Source organism: Cataglyphis hispanica, chromosome 12 (genome assembly GCF_021464435.1).
Source record: "Cataglyphis hispanica isolate Lineage 1 chromosome 12, ULB_Chis1_1.0, whole genome shotgun sequence".
Classification (NCBI taxonomy): domain Eukaryota; kingdom Metazoa; phylum Arthropoda; class Insecta; order Hymenoptera; family Formicidae; genus Cataglyphis; species Cataglyphis hispanica.
This window is the reverse complement of record NC_065965.1, coordinates 6,808,076-6,821,910: the sequence shown is the minus strand read 5'-3', so window position 1 is coordinate 6,821,910 and position 13,835 is coordinate 6,808,076. Positions and strand designations below refer to the sequence as shown.

General features: G+C 31.7%; 5 protein-coding genes across 8 annotated transcripts; 2 read left to right on the top strand and 3 right to left on the bottom strand.

Moving 5' to 3' along the window:
• Positions 1 to 1,178: 1,178 nt before the first annotated feature.
• Positions 1,179 to 3,272, bottom strand: LOC126853479 (UV excision repair protein RAD23 homolog B). The gene is made up of 6 exons (XM_050599281.1): positions 3,027 to 3,272; positions 2,849 to 2,921; positions 2,418 to 2,571; positions 2,085 to 2,255; positions 1,669 to 2,000; positions 1,179 to 1,551 (listed from the first exon to the last, which is right to left on the bottom strand). Exons 1-6 carry the CDS (start codon positions 3,090 to 3,092, stop codon positions 1,259 to 1,261), a joined length of 1,089 nt encoding a protein of 362 aa, XP_050455238.1. The 5' UTR covers positions 3,093 to 3,272; the 3' UTR covers positions 1,179 to 1,258.
• A 73-nt stretch (positions 3,273 to 3,345) lies between these two features.
• Positions 3,346 to 5,406, top strand: LOC126853490 (ankyrin repeat domain-containing protein 40-like). Of its 3 annotated transcripts, none has more exons than XM_050599299.1 (4): positions 3,346 to 3,363; positions 3,709 to 4,019; positions 4,201 to 4,505; positions 4,759 to 5,406. In XM_050599299.1, the coding sequence occupies exons 2-4, from the start codon at positions 3,901 to 3,903 to the stop codon at positions 5,115 to 5,117; spliced, it is 783 nt and encodes a 260-aa protein (XP_050455256.1). In that variant the 5' UTR covers positions 3,346 to 3,363; positions 3,709 to 3,900; the 3' UTR covers positions 5,118 to 5,406. The 3 variants fall into 3 exon arrangements, with proteins under 3 accessions (XP_050455256.1, XP_050455255.1, XP_050455254.1); XM_050599298.1 differs by lacking the exon at positions 3,346 to 3,363 and adding an exon at positions 3,464 to 3,607; XM_050599297.1 differs by lacking the exon at positions 3,346 to 3,363 and having other exon boundaries at positions 3,511 to 4,019.
• A 16-nt stretch (positions 5,407 to 5,422) lies between these two features.
• LOC126853473 (ribosomal L1 domain-containing protein CG13096-like) lies at positions 5,423 to 7,060 on the bottom strand. The gene is made up of 3 exons (XM_050599273.1): positions 6,626 to 7,060; positions 5,718 to 6,283; positions 5,423 to 5,627 (listed from the first exon to the last, which is right to left on the bottom strand). Exons 1-3 carry the CDS (start codon positions 6,997 to 6,999, stop codon positions 5,440 to 5,442), a joined length of 1,128 nt encoding a protein of 375 aa, XP_050455230.1. The 5' UTR covers positions 7,000 to 7,060; the 3' UTR covers positions 5,423 to 5,439.
• Positions 7,061 to 7,295: 235 nt separating this feature from the next.
• Positions 7,296 to 11,545, top strand: LOC126853447 (GPI inositol-deacylase). 2 transcript variants are annotated; one of them, XM_050599223.1, is made up of 11 exons: positions 7,296 to 7,384; positions 7,616 to 7,800; positions 8,023 to 8,176; positions 8,304 to 8,408; positions 8,516 to 8,619; positions 8,685 to 9,128; positions 9,195 to 9,448; positions 9,524 to 9,949; positions 10,020 to 10,403; positions 10,553 to 10,924; positions 11,001 to 11,545. In XM_050599223.1, exons 2-11 carry the CDS (start codon positions 7,645 to 7,647, stop codon positions 11,281 to 11,283), a joined length of 2,682 nt encoding a protein of 893 aa, XP_050455180.1. In that variant the 5' UTR covers positions 7,296 to 7,384; positions 7,616 to 7,644; the 3' UTR covers positions 11,284 to 11,545. The 2 variants fall into 2 exon arrangements, with proteins under 2 accessions (XP_050455180.1, XP_050455181.1); XM_050599224.1 differs by lacking the exon at positions 7,296 to 7,384 and adding an exon at positions 7,435 to 7,539.
• A 123-nt stretch (positions 11,546 to 11,668) lies between these two features.
• Positions 11,669 to 13,732, bottom strand: LOC126853482 (uncharacterized). The gene is made up of 4 exons (XM_050599285.1): positions 13,094 to 13,732; positions 12,547 to 12,852; positions 12,266 to 12,468; positions 11,669 to 12,060 (listed from the first exon to the last, which is right to left on the bottom strand). Exons 1-4 carry the CDS (start codon positions 13,383 to 13,385, stop codon positions 11,878 to 11,880), a joined length of 984 nt encoding a protein of 327 aa, XP_050455242.1. The 5' UTR covers positions 13,386 to 13,732; the 3' UTR covers positions 11,669 to 11,877.
• Positions 13,733 to 13,835: the final 103 nt, after the last annotated feature.

Below are 13,835 nucleotides of genomic sequence, written 5' to 3'. Positions count from 1 at the left end.
ATTTGGAATACAATCTATAGTATTGTACCACATTTTAGCGCACTTTTTAATAGAATTCCAACATATATATATATATATATATATATATATATATATATATATATATATATATATATATAATTAATATTCAAGTGCTTATATAATTTCGAGAGTACTATCAATAGATATGTAGTGTTCTATAATTGTTTTATTTAATTTATTTATTCCAATCAATTTGTGTATGGTAAGCAAACAAAACTCCTTACTATTAGCAAGAACTTAATAATGTGATATTTACATATCAAATTATAATTTTTGAGATCTAGAAATTGATTGAGAACAAAATTATATATATGGCAGGCTATTTTTTTTTATGATACACTCTTAGTTTACCAGATTGTGACACATGCAAGAGAGCTTTCAAATCAATTTTTCAATATTATCTTTTAAAAGTAGATCTCTTTGTACATACATACATAAATACGAATATACGCAAGTACACATACATAAACGGATGCACTCTATAATTTTTATATCAGAAAGCCGAGTAAATATACAAAGTATACTTATATCTATTTGTAGATGTATTTAGACATGTATAAAACATATCTATAACATGAGAGTGAATATATCTCTTCAATTTATATATTTACGACCTTATATATATATATATATATATATATATATATATTATATATATATATATATATATATATATATATATATATATATATATTTTTATTTTTTTTTTAAATGTGTGTTGTGTGTGTGCGTGTGTGTGTGTACATATAATTACTGCAAGATATTCTTTTGCAGAATATTTCATACAACAGTAGGCTTTCTCATATAAAAACAGAATTATATTGCTCCATATATATTTTAAGAAACATAAGAGCATTTATAGGCTGTATAGGGATGGATTTTATAACACCGTTTGCTGTAAGCAATTCTTTCTCTCATAAAAATGTGTTATATTATGTTAAATGAAAATGTTTTTAAAAGTATGAAAAAAGAGAGTTGATATATGTAGTATTACGGTATGCGCGCTTATCTTAGATTCAGTCGCTTACCAAACACACCAAGGGTTTTATCTACACAACGAATAAAATAGCAGAGATATTTGCATGTATATCTATATACAAAGTAAAGATGATTATTGTTAATTAAGACCGAAATGAAATAATGATATTATCATTCACTCTCTGTCAGTCCTCTTTTTATTTTCCTTCTTTTTATTTTTTTTTTTAATCGAAATGTCACACGAAATTAAATGAGCGATTCAGTCATCCAGATTTTGTGAGAGTAGGAAATTAGCAGCAAGATTTTCATTTTTTTCACAGGCGAAATATGCTTGTACAACTAAGTGTTCTGGAAAACCTAGCGCCTTCAACCTTTCGATAGCATCCCTATCCTGTGGTGTTATCTGAATTGTACCAGATCCTACGCCTGCGGCTGCACCCGTACCAGCTCCGCCATTTACAGCGCCTCCTGCTGCAGCCGCTGCAGCTGCAGATGCTACGCCTCCTCCAGATGCTGGCAAAACTCGCGCCCCCGCTCCTGTAGCAGGTTCCACTACGAGAAAAGATAGATCAAATTATTATACATAAATTGATATATTATTAATATTATTAAATAATTAATATTCTCTTTTCAGTTATAATATATATGACATGATTAACCAGAACTAACCAGGTTCATTGAGCATGCGTACGAACGCTTCTTGATTTTGAGAAATAAGTTGCAACAAGGCAGGATTAGTGGAACCGATTTGCTGAAGAAGATTATTCAGCAGCTGCGGATTCTGTTGAATAACTTGACGCATTTGTTGAAATTGTGGTTGCATACGCAAGAAGGCCAATGGATCTTGACTCTGATCTTGGAGCTGTTCTTGAGTTTCTGGTGGATCCTCAGGTGGATCCTCAAAGAGTTGCGCCGGTATACCTGTGAGAAGATACTCGACAGCTCTGTCAGGATTGTTAAAACTCGCACGTAATGCTTGTACAACCTGCTCGCGTTCATATCTGATACAAACAAAAATAATAAAAATATCATTAAGTAAGTATTGATAATAATCATTCACTATGTTTCTTCTTCATTATACATACCCCATATCCATAATGTTGTTTATCATAGTATTATAATCCTCTCCCATTAGCAAGGCACTTTCTGCTTGACCGGCCGCTGGTGTAGGTACTGCGGGTTGCTCTTGCACATTACTAGCTGTTCGCAATGTTTCTTGAACATTAGGATTCGAACTAGGTTGCGTAGTTGCTGAGCTATAATTGCAAACATAAAAAAAAAAGAGTATAAAACATGTCATATTATATCGAAAGTTTCATAACAAAGCATCTCTACATGATGAAATTATCGATACATATAATAATTAATAATAAAATAAATATTTATAACATATGCGCGAAAATGTTGAAATCTTTTACCTAGATTCTTCCTTGCTATCTGTACTCTCCGCACGCTGCTCTTCGCTTGTTTTGGGCGTAGAACCAGCTTTAGGCTTTGTTACCATAACAACTATAAACTTTTTCTCATCGATATTATATTCTGTTAACGGTTGTTCATCTGCCAATATCTTCCCTGTAAGGATTTATATATTATTACGATCTCGACGGCAAAAATTTATGTTCTTCTTAAGACGTTCGTATACTAGAATAACATAACCTATGAGCGTTTTTGCAAAATCATTCCTATCCCCCCAGGAAAGACACATATTCAAAATATACGCGCGCGAGAACTATATAATACTTAACACACTGTAATAAGGCGGTGGAGAGTCCGCGTTGCGTTACGCGAATAAGCGCCGGGCGCTTTCTTTCCGACATCGCTCTTGACGAATTAAGGTTACATTGCTTACCAGCGTATATCAACTTTTGATGCTCGGCAGGGAAACCTTTTTGCATTTCGATCTTCTCCTTGAGATCTTTGACCTAGTAACGATAATAAATACATACATATCATTCGTTCAACCATTCGCTCTCTTAAAAAAAAAAAAGATCATTTTTCTCTCTTTCGTCCGTCCGATTTTTACTTACGGTTTGCGACGAGTCGATCTCTATCGTGAACGTTTGCTGTTGTAAGTTTTTCAACGTTATAATCATATTGCCGTGCTGATGGGTTCCCCGTGTGTGTCTACGTCAATTCTCAATTGCAAAATTAACCCCCTTTTCCACCGATAAGAATAAAACGATGTTTTGGTAGAGATTTTTTTCGGTGATGAGTCGGCACTGCCTTAAACAGCTCTCGCAAGTGTATGTACGTTACACTTGCGACAGTGTGTGGAAAAACATATGATGATGAAGGAGCCGAAGAGTAGCCAGCCACGGCTACCAACAGCTGTTCCATTTAGAATAATGTTAGGTTGACATTATCGTACGAATCCATCAAGCGTGCTTTATCATTATATTTATAATTATTATTCATTATTTATTTATTTATCAAATAATATATATAAATTTTACCGTATTTAATATTATTTAATTTTTATTATTCAATGAATTTTAAAATTTACTATAGAAGTTACTAGTTTGCCGCATCATGGCAGACATTTTTTTTAGACTCTTTTTTGAGAGTCTCTAAATAAATAAATAAAGGACCTCTAAAAGTGTGCTAAATGGTTGTCAGATAATAAGTTTCCATGATTTTTTATTTATCATTGACGGCTCTTCGTTTTGCTTTTGTAGACATAACATCTGCTTGCTTTGTTGCACTTTCTAGAACTATTGCGTTGAGATAGACATATTCAACATTGGAGAGAGAGAAGAAAAGAGAAGCAACCGAGTGCAGAGGCTCGATTACATTTTCTGTCAATCTTGTGCACCGTCAACCTCGATGCTACAGATGATATGAATGTGATTCCGCTTTGAATTTGACATTAAAAAAATGTGACGTACCGTAGATTATCACAAAATGGAAAGAGTTCTCGAAGAGCGTCTGAGGGAAGCAGTCTGCGTCGGTGACACCGACGCCGTGCAAGATCTTGTGAATTTAGGCGTCGACGTTAACGCACGACAATCTGTCACTGGATGGTACTTGTCACTTTGGATTTATTTTGATATGTTTGCGCAAAGATCAGAAAATATTTATCAGAATGAATAATCTCATACTTTTTATTTTGGAAAATTGCATTCTGACATAATGCAAATGTATAGGATAAATTTATTTATCAAGATACTCTTATAATTGTGTTCATCTTTTTGGTTTCTTAAGGACTGCTCTACATTGGGCATGCAAACAAGGATACTTGGACGTCGCTGCCTTACTTTTAAAAAATGGTGCTGATAAAAATTTGCGATCCGAGATAGGCGAAACTCCAGCGTCTGTATGCAGTAATCAACAAATCTTGTATCTTTTGGGTATAAGTGGCGATAATCAACGAATCATGAACGAATCATCCTTACATACCGTTACATCCACGTATAATCAACCAGATTTTCTGCATACTGCTACAAATCTCTCGAAAAATAGAAATAATACATATAATGAAAATAAATTCATCATCATGTCTCAAGATGGTATGATATTTATTGATATATATTGATGTAGTTCCTTTGATGAGTTTTTATTGACAGTCAGCAAATATGATTATAAAAAATTAATGTTAATTATGTATGATTATATATTTATATTAATTTCATTCAAGATCAGACTCAACATCTGAAATAATATAAATGTGATATTTATGGAAAAAATTTTTTAAAACTGCTGAATTGTCAAGTTATTGTTAATATGCAATATATTATAAAAATTTGTATGCTATGTTTTTAGAATTGATATTGAAAATCCGAGTGGCTAATACAGCGGATCCGGATTTCGTCGAAGTGGAATTGCCGCGGAGCGAACTGACATATCAAGCTCTGTTATATTTGTGTTGCAAGGAGCTAGATCTCAATCCACATCAGATTCAGAAATTACGAAAGTTGCCCAACACCAGATTGAGAAAAGACAAAGACATTCAAAGACTTGAAAACTTTCAAGAGATTGAGGTAGTCACGGACACTACAAATGTGTACAAGAGTATGCAAAATGCGAACGGTGTCGCAAGTAGTTTACTCGTTGCGCAGACTACGTTGCCGACTAATGGATATCAAAGTATATCCAAGAAGGATCAAACTATTTTATACTGATCGCTTATGAAAAGATCCTTCCTTTCAAATATTTCCAAACTCTGACATATTAATAAGAGAAACAAAAAGCTATTTGTTAAACAATAGTATATATTCTAATATTAACATTTTAAGTGCAATAATCGAATGTGGATTATATAAGATGTGATATATTTAATGTTAATTAAATTAATATGTTAAATTAATATTACAAATTTAGAATATATTCTAAATTTGTATATATAGCAAATTTAGAAATAGTGAATTTTTGTAATTGTTTTTTACTAGAATTAAAATGATTAAAGCATAATAATAATTTGTATATATTGTCTTAATTCTTAGTTTATTTTTTCTTTATACTCTTTTTGTTTCGTAGATTTTTTTGTTTATTAAGAATAACTTGGCCATCAGGCTTAACAGTGACTGTAGTATTGCCCAGGAACGTCGATAGTTCTCCTTCCACATCGTGGTAAGCTCTTGGTCTCTTCGGCGGTACCGCAATCGTAAGTGAATCAATCGTATTTTTACTCTCTGAAATATATAAATTTGTTTAAGAAACCTTATACAGATAATACCATGTATCGATAATAAATTGAATAATCTGTTTTAATTAAAACATACTTAATGTCATATAAAAAGGCAATGCTAGAGTGGTCGTGCTTTTCAATCGAAGAGCTCGTATGTTCGCCCAACCGCCAGGATAATTCTTAGACAGATTTTCGCAAGTGGCCAATATATTTTTCAAAATTTCTTTTTTACCCATAGATGTATTCCCTATCTGGACCAAATGAGTATCGCCGTTAGAGTGAAGATGCATGCTAGTTTTTCTCAATGCATAATCGATTTCATGCTTCAAATCTTTGCTATCCATTTTAATCGAAGTTGGCAATTTCCGTCTCTTTATGAAATATTTTCCCAAGAGCTGCGACATATGACCAGCTATGCGACCATCGACAAGAAAATGATCATAACTGCCTATGAGCTTTTTTTTCAATTCGAATTGATCGAATTCGGTTTTCACACGATTTATAGGTATTATTTCATTCACACGTGTACATCCGTGCTCATCTAATAGGTTTTTGTAATGCTCTACTGTTGGTTCATAATCTTTCCTTCTTCCTCTTTCCAAATCACAAACAAACAGAGCAATTTCATCGTTCGGTGCTACTATTGAATATGGTAATAAGCTGTAAACAAAAGAACAGGGATATTAGAATTTTATCAGTGATATAGCACAATATATTATTAGAAAAAGTATTATCATTGTAGAGTTTATAATCATGTTACGAATCTCATAAGGATCCATTGGCAATTATAAGATATAATCATGTAAAATCTAATTAGGAAAAAATATTTATATTAAAATTAATGCCGATATAAAAAAAGAAACTAATTATAATTTATAAGATTCTTGAATTAATTATAGATTATTTTTATGTAAGTATAGACTTCTATTCTAAGAATAGAGAAAAAATCGAGCAAACATTTATATCGTGTAAAAAAAATTAAAGTTTCATAAACTTACTTACATTCTCATTTGTCTGCGAGGCACCTTTGGAATTTTGACGCAAGTCACTTGCATAAATATTGGTTGCGTCTCCGTGGCTAGAAGATTGTTTTCTTTCAACTGTTCCTGAGTTAAATGGAAAATCGCAGAAATGCACTGTAAAATATGTTTTTTTGATAACTCTTTCAGATCGAAATCCTTTGGTGGTGTCTCCTCCATCTCCGAATTCGCTCGTTTTCGCTTTCGCGAAATTTGTGAATCTGAATTTTTTAGTTTCATTCTCTCTGTTGTCATTTTTTTAATATCTGTTTCAAGATTGGCACACTTTTCTTTCTTTTTACCAATATCGCTTTTTCTCTCCTTTTGATCACGCGACTTTCCACGTGTTGGTTTCATTACTGCTTCGCCATCTTCCTCGCTGAGACTTTTGCAGCTTGCGGGCGGAAGTGGAAAGTAGACGGAAGAGACGAATTTTATGCAGTGATGCCAATGGAAGAATTTTGAGCTCTTCCGCAGGATGTTGCGTTCCAAAATTTATCTCTTTGGACGTTTGGAGTAGAATAGTATTTAAAGAGAACAGGTCTCATGCCTCATTCTCAATGAAAAAGGACTGTAATTATACACAAAACGAATCATGAAAGAACAGACCTATGAAATATTGCTGTGTAATATTGCTACTGCGCATGATCAAAATTTTATTCGAACTTGTGTTTTTTTCAACATCTGACCGGATTATAATATATAACCTTGAGAGATCTTGTCTTTAATGTTAAATCAATAGGTATCTATCTGGTATTATTTATTATTATTTTTTCACATTTTAATACATAATTTTTGTTTCCGTTTATCTTAATATATATTATCGAATAATATAATTTACACATATATTCCTCGTTAAGTTTATATATATAACTTGAATTATAACCGACGATAAACGTGCGTGCCGAATATTTTAAAGGATCATCAATATATCTCGAGTCCCTTGAATAACAATTAATGAATCAGTGTTAAGTTTTAGGAGGCTCGAAAAGATTATTCGAGATGGTTTCAATGAAATGGATAATGATTTATGGTTCATTGGTGCCATTCTTTGCAATGGTCACTTTACTCTACATTCTTGGAGTCGCGAGATACATTACCGATTTTGAAGAGAATACATGCGAGATGACATATATGTTTGAGTATCCACAGTATGTGGTATGTATCGAACATGATACTTTATCAGAATATTCTGTTCTGTCTACAGTAGCGGAGATTATACGCTTATACGATTATGCTTATCTCTAATCCTTATCTACTAGTTTTATCTTTTTTAACTAGACTTACTACATTTGTTTTCTTTATCTCTTTATCAAGATGTAAATATATACTTACTTTATTTATTACAAGCAAGTTCTTAAGCAATTTATTTTATTTCAGAGAATATCTTTGAACAATGATATCGAGGAGAAATATCCACGGTTTGGACTATATGCCTATGGAGAAGGTTTTGTAACAGAAAAATTGAGAAGAATGCATTTTTCTGGAATACCAGTTCTTTTTATACCAGGCAATGCTGGATCTCATGAGCAAGGTTTATATTAATTTTTCTGTTATAAAAACATTCTAAAAAAATCTATTCTATGACAAATATTTATAATTATATAGTAAATATTTTAATTTTAATATATGTATTATTTATATTTTTCTTTTCTCTTTAGTACGTTCCATTGCTTCAGTAAGTTTAAGAAAAAGCCGAAAAACTCCCTTCCATTTTGATTTTTTCACCATTTCATTCAACAAGGATTATTCTGCATTGTATGGAGGTAAAAATAATATCGATTTGCATTTATGTTGATATTTTTATACATAATATTAATTGTCATTTTTTTATTAATATAAATATTATTAATATAAATTTTATTAATATAAGGTGTGCTTATGGAACAGACTGTATATGTCTCGCATTGTATAAAAGCAATATTAGCTCTATATAAGGATAAGATGGATAGTGTTGTGCTAATTGGTCATTCTATGGTAAGAAGTGCAAATATATATATCATGCAACATGCCTGAGAAATTAATCCGTATTTCTTTCATAGGGTGGTGTCATAGCAAAAGGAGCTCTTTTACTAGCGCCGAATATGAACGCTTCATTTGCAAGTATTATAATAAACTTGGCTACACCGCATACTCCAGCCTTGGTTCTCGATAATATATTTGCCAATTATTATAAGGAATTGGAGAAACATTTGTACAAACTTAAGGATGCAGGAGTGAAGGTAATATCTATTGGAGGTGGACCGCGCGACATACTTGTAACCGCTGCGCAAACTTACGATCGTACAGCAGATATAAATGTCCTTTCTACGAGTGTACCGGCTGTTTGGAAATCTACCGATCATTTGAGTATTTTATGGTGTAAACAATTGGTGTTCGTGATCGTACGTGCACTGTTTGATGCTGTAGATCAGTTGAAAAAACCATTTAAAATTACGTCGAATCCTGATTTGAAAATGCAAGCCCTGTCTTATCATTTCTTACAAGTAAGTAATAATCGGTTACAATCTTTATAATAATATCATTTCTTCAATACAAAATTGTAATTTTAGCATAGTTCAGGCAAGAAGCTGTATCATTATAAGGAAAAAATTCAGTTCAAAAACAATAGTGAATGGATAAATATTCCATCTGAGCAATATGTCTGGAGTAATAAGAATGGACCTAAAAAATTATCTACTGTATATCTGGTGGTAGAATTATTTCACAAATCCGATTTTCTAACCATTGATGCAATAAACTTGGAAAACAAGGATTGGCTACTTATGTGTACGAAATCCAAGAAGCAAGATGAAAAAAGAATTTGGTAATACATGAAGCTGTATATTATTGCTACAAAAAAGTAATTATTTATTGATAAAGTTTAATATGTACTTTTTAGTGAATGGGGTTGGAATTGGACGAATAATACGAGAATTTTAATTGATCCTTTAAATCGATTGAGAAAAACTGTTGATTTAGATCTGAAAGAAATAAGTTATATGGGTATTACGCATGTTATTGTAAGGATAACTCCAGAAGATTTGAATAAACATCTTATAGTCGGCTTTGATTCTTATTATCACGACACTCGAGTAGAAACTACAAAAAATAAATTCTTTCATCCTAAATATCTTTTTGGCTTCTATGGATCTAACTTGATCGAAACCGTCAAGGGAAATATAAGATATTACGTGACGCTTTCTAACATCATAGACGCAGTTACAATTGAATTGAAATCGACAGATTGTGTCAAGCATCATGCTGTTGTTGAATTGCTAGAACCATGGAATGCAGGGTCGACTCAATCGAGATTTTTCATGAATATGTAAGTATATTTGTAATAGTGAAATTAGCTTTGTTATAGACTTACTCTATATTTGGATGTTATGATGCAGGGATGACGGCCCAAAAACGATAAAAATGCAAACTCTTTATGGACGTCGCAATGAAACGGCAAGTTTAAGATTAACATTAGATCCAGAGTGCAGTTATGCGATTAATATTCAACCCGCTGGAATCATCGATAAAATCTCTTGTAGAATACGGGATCGTTGGCCGTTGCTTTATCTAACAATAATCAGTTTACTTTTACTGTTCGTTTCTATAAGAATACGTAGTTCAGACATGCTACCAACTGTAATTGTTACCATAATATTGTCTTTTATTTTCAATGTTACTTATGAAGCTTGCATTGCTTTATGTATCATCAGCATATCTGCCATTGCTGTATGCTGCTGTGTCATATTTCTCGGTTCCGTTGCACATGGAATAGCAGTCAAGTAAGAAATTTTTTATTTATGTTGAAGAAAAATATGTTCTTATAAAATTATTTAATCAGAAAATTAGTTAATACTGATAACATATATGGATAAAAGTTTTATATATTAATATATATATTTATATATATATTTATATATTTTTTTGGCAGATTTTTAGCACGTGCAATAACTTTCTCAACAACATGGTCAGATTGGTTACTGAACGGTCTAAATCAGCTACCATTTATTACAACTATTCTCATATTATCCCTAATTCCAGCAACATGTGGGGCTTTGGCTATGGTCGTTACAGTATTTTTGTATTTTTTGAAATTAACAAGGATGTACGAAGATTATTTGGAGGAGATATTAATGGCCTCGCTGCAGCATTTTGAGTGGTTTAAACGTTTTAAGAGTGTAAGAGAAGAAAACAATAGAAGCACCAGTGAAGAAATATATAATCATCTTATCTTGTTCCTATTGTGGACTTTTGCTGCAATCCCAGCAATTCCATCTGTCTTAGTTTGGGCGAAAAATTTCAGGTATGTGTTTACTATAAATTTTTGAATTTAGAATTACAGATATATTTTTCTATATTTTAATAAAAACGAATTATAGCTATGACATGAGACTCACTTCAGAAGATCCTGTATTTCTAACAAGCTGGATAATATTAACTATGTGTAGTACATTGGGTATTGTACACATCTACCCTAAAAATGAGGGGATTTGCTCGCTTATATTAAGCAGTGTATTACGTCTTGCGAGCTGGGTCATTCTTTCAATGACGGCAGCTCCACGTCCATTCTTTTACCACTGGTGTATGCCACCAATCACAGCCGCGATAGTAATACTCATCACATTTAATTCTATGATTCCTAAAACTAGCCTATCTTATTAAGAGATAATAACTTGCAGAAATATTATGTAAATATAACGAAATATTATGTTTATGTAAGTCTTCTCACCGTCCATCAATAATTTTGTACAAAAAGATCTGAACTCATAGTCATGACTATATTATTTAAAATTTGTTATGTTTCAAATATTAGATTGAGGAATGCAAAAAGTATTATCTTATAAAAATAGTCAAAATATGTAATGTGTAATAAAAATCTCTTTAAGGCAGCTCATTTAATGACACTTTAACAATAATTATGAATTAATCAAAAGATGTTTATATACTATAATACAAGACTTGATTCTTGTTGTGATATATGTAGGTATAATATAGTATAAATATTGTAACATAAATAAATTTATTCTTGTTGATGTTAATATAATTTATTAATGAAAAAAATCTCGTCATTAATTTATAACATTATTTATAACAATATTATATACAACAATATTATTTAGCTGTTATCTAAAATTATTATTTTGTACGTTTGCATATGGCAGTATACAATACTTCTTTATATGCATCATTGTTATTAACATTTCTATTTCATTTTATATATATAAATATATCCCTCTTTCCTGTATAAGAAATGATTTATTCTATAAATGTTCCAACATCTGTGTTTTCTATACCATACACACATATCTGCTTTTTGGTAATAGGGTGTACCTCATAATTTGCAACCATGCCCATTTCATGCTGCAAAAAGTCTATGATTTTTTTCATTAGATATTTATTATTTGCATGTACTTCTGGATGCTGCATGAATTCAGTCAACTGGAAAAAAAACAATAAACTTGATATTTATGAAACAATTATATAATAATTTGAGATAAGACATGTGGTGCATTGTATTAGTATTGCAGTACAATTTAATGTATCAAACAATTGTGATATATTTTGTTAAAATTATATATAAATATAATTATGTTTTGATTTAGATTTGATATATGAAGAAAAAATCTTATGACCCTCATTGTACCTTCATCCAATTGCATTCTAAAATTTCCCATTTACATTTTTGAATCTGAAAATCCTGAGGAATTAGATATGCAATCATGTATATATCCGAGCATCCAAATAAGTAATCATGTCCATGTCTAAAACATACAAGACACTTGAAGTCTGTCTGAATTCCCGTTTCTTCAAAAACTTCTCTTTTAGCCGCTACTTCAATGTTTTCTCCTAACAATTAAGATACAAATGTGTATGTATACATATATATGACGATAAAATTAAAAAACATAATTTCTATAAAAATACCTGGCTCTACATAACCACCTGGAAGCTTCCAGGCTCTATTGGGAGCATATTTCTCTTTAATAACAAGAACTTCATTAGTATCTTTATTGAATACAAATGCACCAACACCTAAGAATGTATGAGCATATTTTGGAATATTGCACACTTCATCGTTGGGCAGCCAACGATATAGCATGACATATCCTTCTTTTGCATGATGAAAGGTAAATCCCTGTCCTGTTAATATTGGAATCCATTCTGTGTTTGGTATATGTACGCGAAACCATATAGTGCGTTTTTTATCCTTAGTCCATTGCTCTAGAGAATCTGTATATAAGGACATTTGTAAATTATATGGATATCTATATTTTTGTCATTATTGCCATATTATGTTAAATTTATTTCCTCCTTTCATTATTTGACAGAAAAGAATGAAATATAAGACCTGCCAACTCTTCCATATGAGTGCAAGATGCGTTTTGCCAACTAATAATTTTTAAAGAATCAATCGATTTAAATGAGACTTCTCCATACAATTATTATTTATAGAGATATAAAATGCATCCACCTTTGAGGCGCTCAGCGAATATTTTACTGTCGCAAGCCTCCTCGATCGAATCGATCGTGATACCGTTGTATTGATCATCACAACCTTTAAAAATTTGTTTGGCCATTGCGATTTTCGATACGTCCAATCGTCCGTGATGCGTGCTGTATCGAGATCCAGGAAAAAAAACGATCGTGTTCTTTGACGATCGTCCTTTGAATGTTTTCGTAACGTGAAATAATATCGCGATTGACGTCCTTTTCATCAGACACAATCGAGTCTCAAGTGTCAAGCGAGTATAGAGCAATCTCATACTTGTAGATTGATAACGATACGATTGCAATAACAGTTAAGCAACACACGTAAACAATTTTTCTCATTGTTCCTCATCGTTATTTGCGTTGGTGTTCGCTGATAATAGGACTTTTATCCAATTTTTTTCATGGATTTATGGTAAAATTTGTTTCTTTTCTGTTGCCAAGAATTACGGGACGAAAATTTATTAACATCATTGATTCGATATTGAAGATTATAACGAATGACATATGTATTCGCACATATTATGAAATATTAATATTAATCACGTCATAAATGAGATAGGTGAGGTTAAAAATAATGTCAAAGGGGAACTCGTGCGAGAAAAAAAAATATTTTGACGTCACTTAGGATCTATCCTATCCAAATAATTTGCGTGACGTATAAGAGAGATCAAACTTTTCGTATTAGTTTCATTTTCAAACTGACCAATCGCGCGACTTTACGA

What these genes read in the sequence shown, in the direction of transcription:
- LOC126853447 (XM_050599223.1), top strand. Translation starts at nt 7,645, where the DNA reads ATGGTTTCAATGAAATGGATAATGATTTATGGTTCATTGGTGCCATTC. An exon ending in TGCTAATTGGTCATTCTATG is followed by an intron (nt 8,620 to 8,684) that starts GTAAGAAGTGCA and finishes TTTCTTTCATAG; the next exon opens with GGTGGTGTCATAGCAAAAGG. An exon ending in TCGAGATTTTTCATGAATAT is followed by an intron (nt 9,950 to 10,019) that starts GTAAGTATATTT and finishes GTTATGATGCAG; the next exon opens with GGATGACGGCCCAAAAACGA.
- LOC126853473 (XM_050599273.1), bottom strand. Translation starts at nt 6,999, where the DNA reads ATGAAACCAACACGTGGAAAGTCGCGTGATCAAAAGGAGAGAAAAAGC. An exon ending in CCTCGCAGACAAATGAGAAT is followed by an intron (nt 6,284 to 6,625) that starts GTAAGTAAGTTT and finishes TTTTGTTTACAG; the next exon opens with CTTATTACCATATTCAATAG. An exon ending in GCCTTTTTATATGACATTAA is followed by an intron (nt 5,628 to 5,717) that starts GTATGTTTTAAT and finishes TATATATTTCAG; the next exon opens with AGAGTAAAAATACGATTGAT.
- LOC126853482 (XM_050599285.1), bottom strand. Translation starts at nt 13,385, where the DNA reads ATGAGATTGCTCTATACTCGCTTGACACTTGAGACTCGATTGTGTCTG. An exon ending in ATTCGCTGAGCGCCTCAAAG is followed by an intron (nt 12,853 to 13,093) that starts GTGGATGCATTT and finishes CCTTATATACAG; the next exon opens with ATTCTCTAGAGCAATGGACT. An exon ending in TAGAATGCAATTGGATGAAG is followed by an intron (nt 12,061 to 12,265) that starts GTACAATGAGGG and finishes TTTTTTTTCCAG; the next exon opens with TTGACTGAATTCATGCAGCA.
- LOC126853479 (XM_050599281.1), bottom strand. Translation starts at nt 3,092, where the DNA reads ATGATTATAACGTTGAAAAACTTACAACAGCAAACGTTCACGATAGAG. An exon ending in TCAAAAGTTGATATACGCTG is followed by an intron (nt 2,572 to 2,848) that starts GTAAGCAATGTA and finishes AAATCCTTACAG; the next exon opens with GGAAGATATTGGCAGATGAA. An exon ending in GATAGCAAGGAAGAATCTAG is followed by an intron (nt 2,256 to 2,417) that starts GTAAAAGATTTC and finishes TTGCAATTATAG; the next exon opens with CTCAGCAACTACGCAACCTA.
- LOC126853490 (XM_050599299.1), top strand. Translation starts at nt 3,901, where the DNA reads ATGGAAAGAGTTCTCGAAGAGCGTCTGAGGGAAGCAGTCTGCGTCGGT. An exon ending in CGACAATCTGTCACTGGATG is followed by an intron (nt 4,020 to 4,200) that starts GTACTTGTCACT and finishes TGGTTTCTTAAG; the next exon opens with GACTGCTCTACATTGGGCAT. An exon ending in CATCATCATGTCTCAAGATG is followed by an intron (nt 4,506 to 4,758) that starts GTATGATATTTA and finishes CTATGTTTTTAG; the next exon opens with AATTGATATTGAAAATCCGA.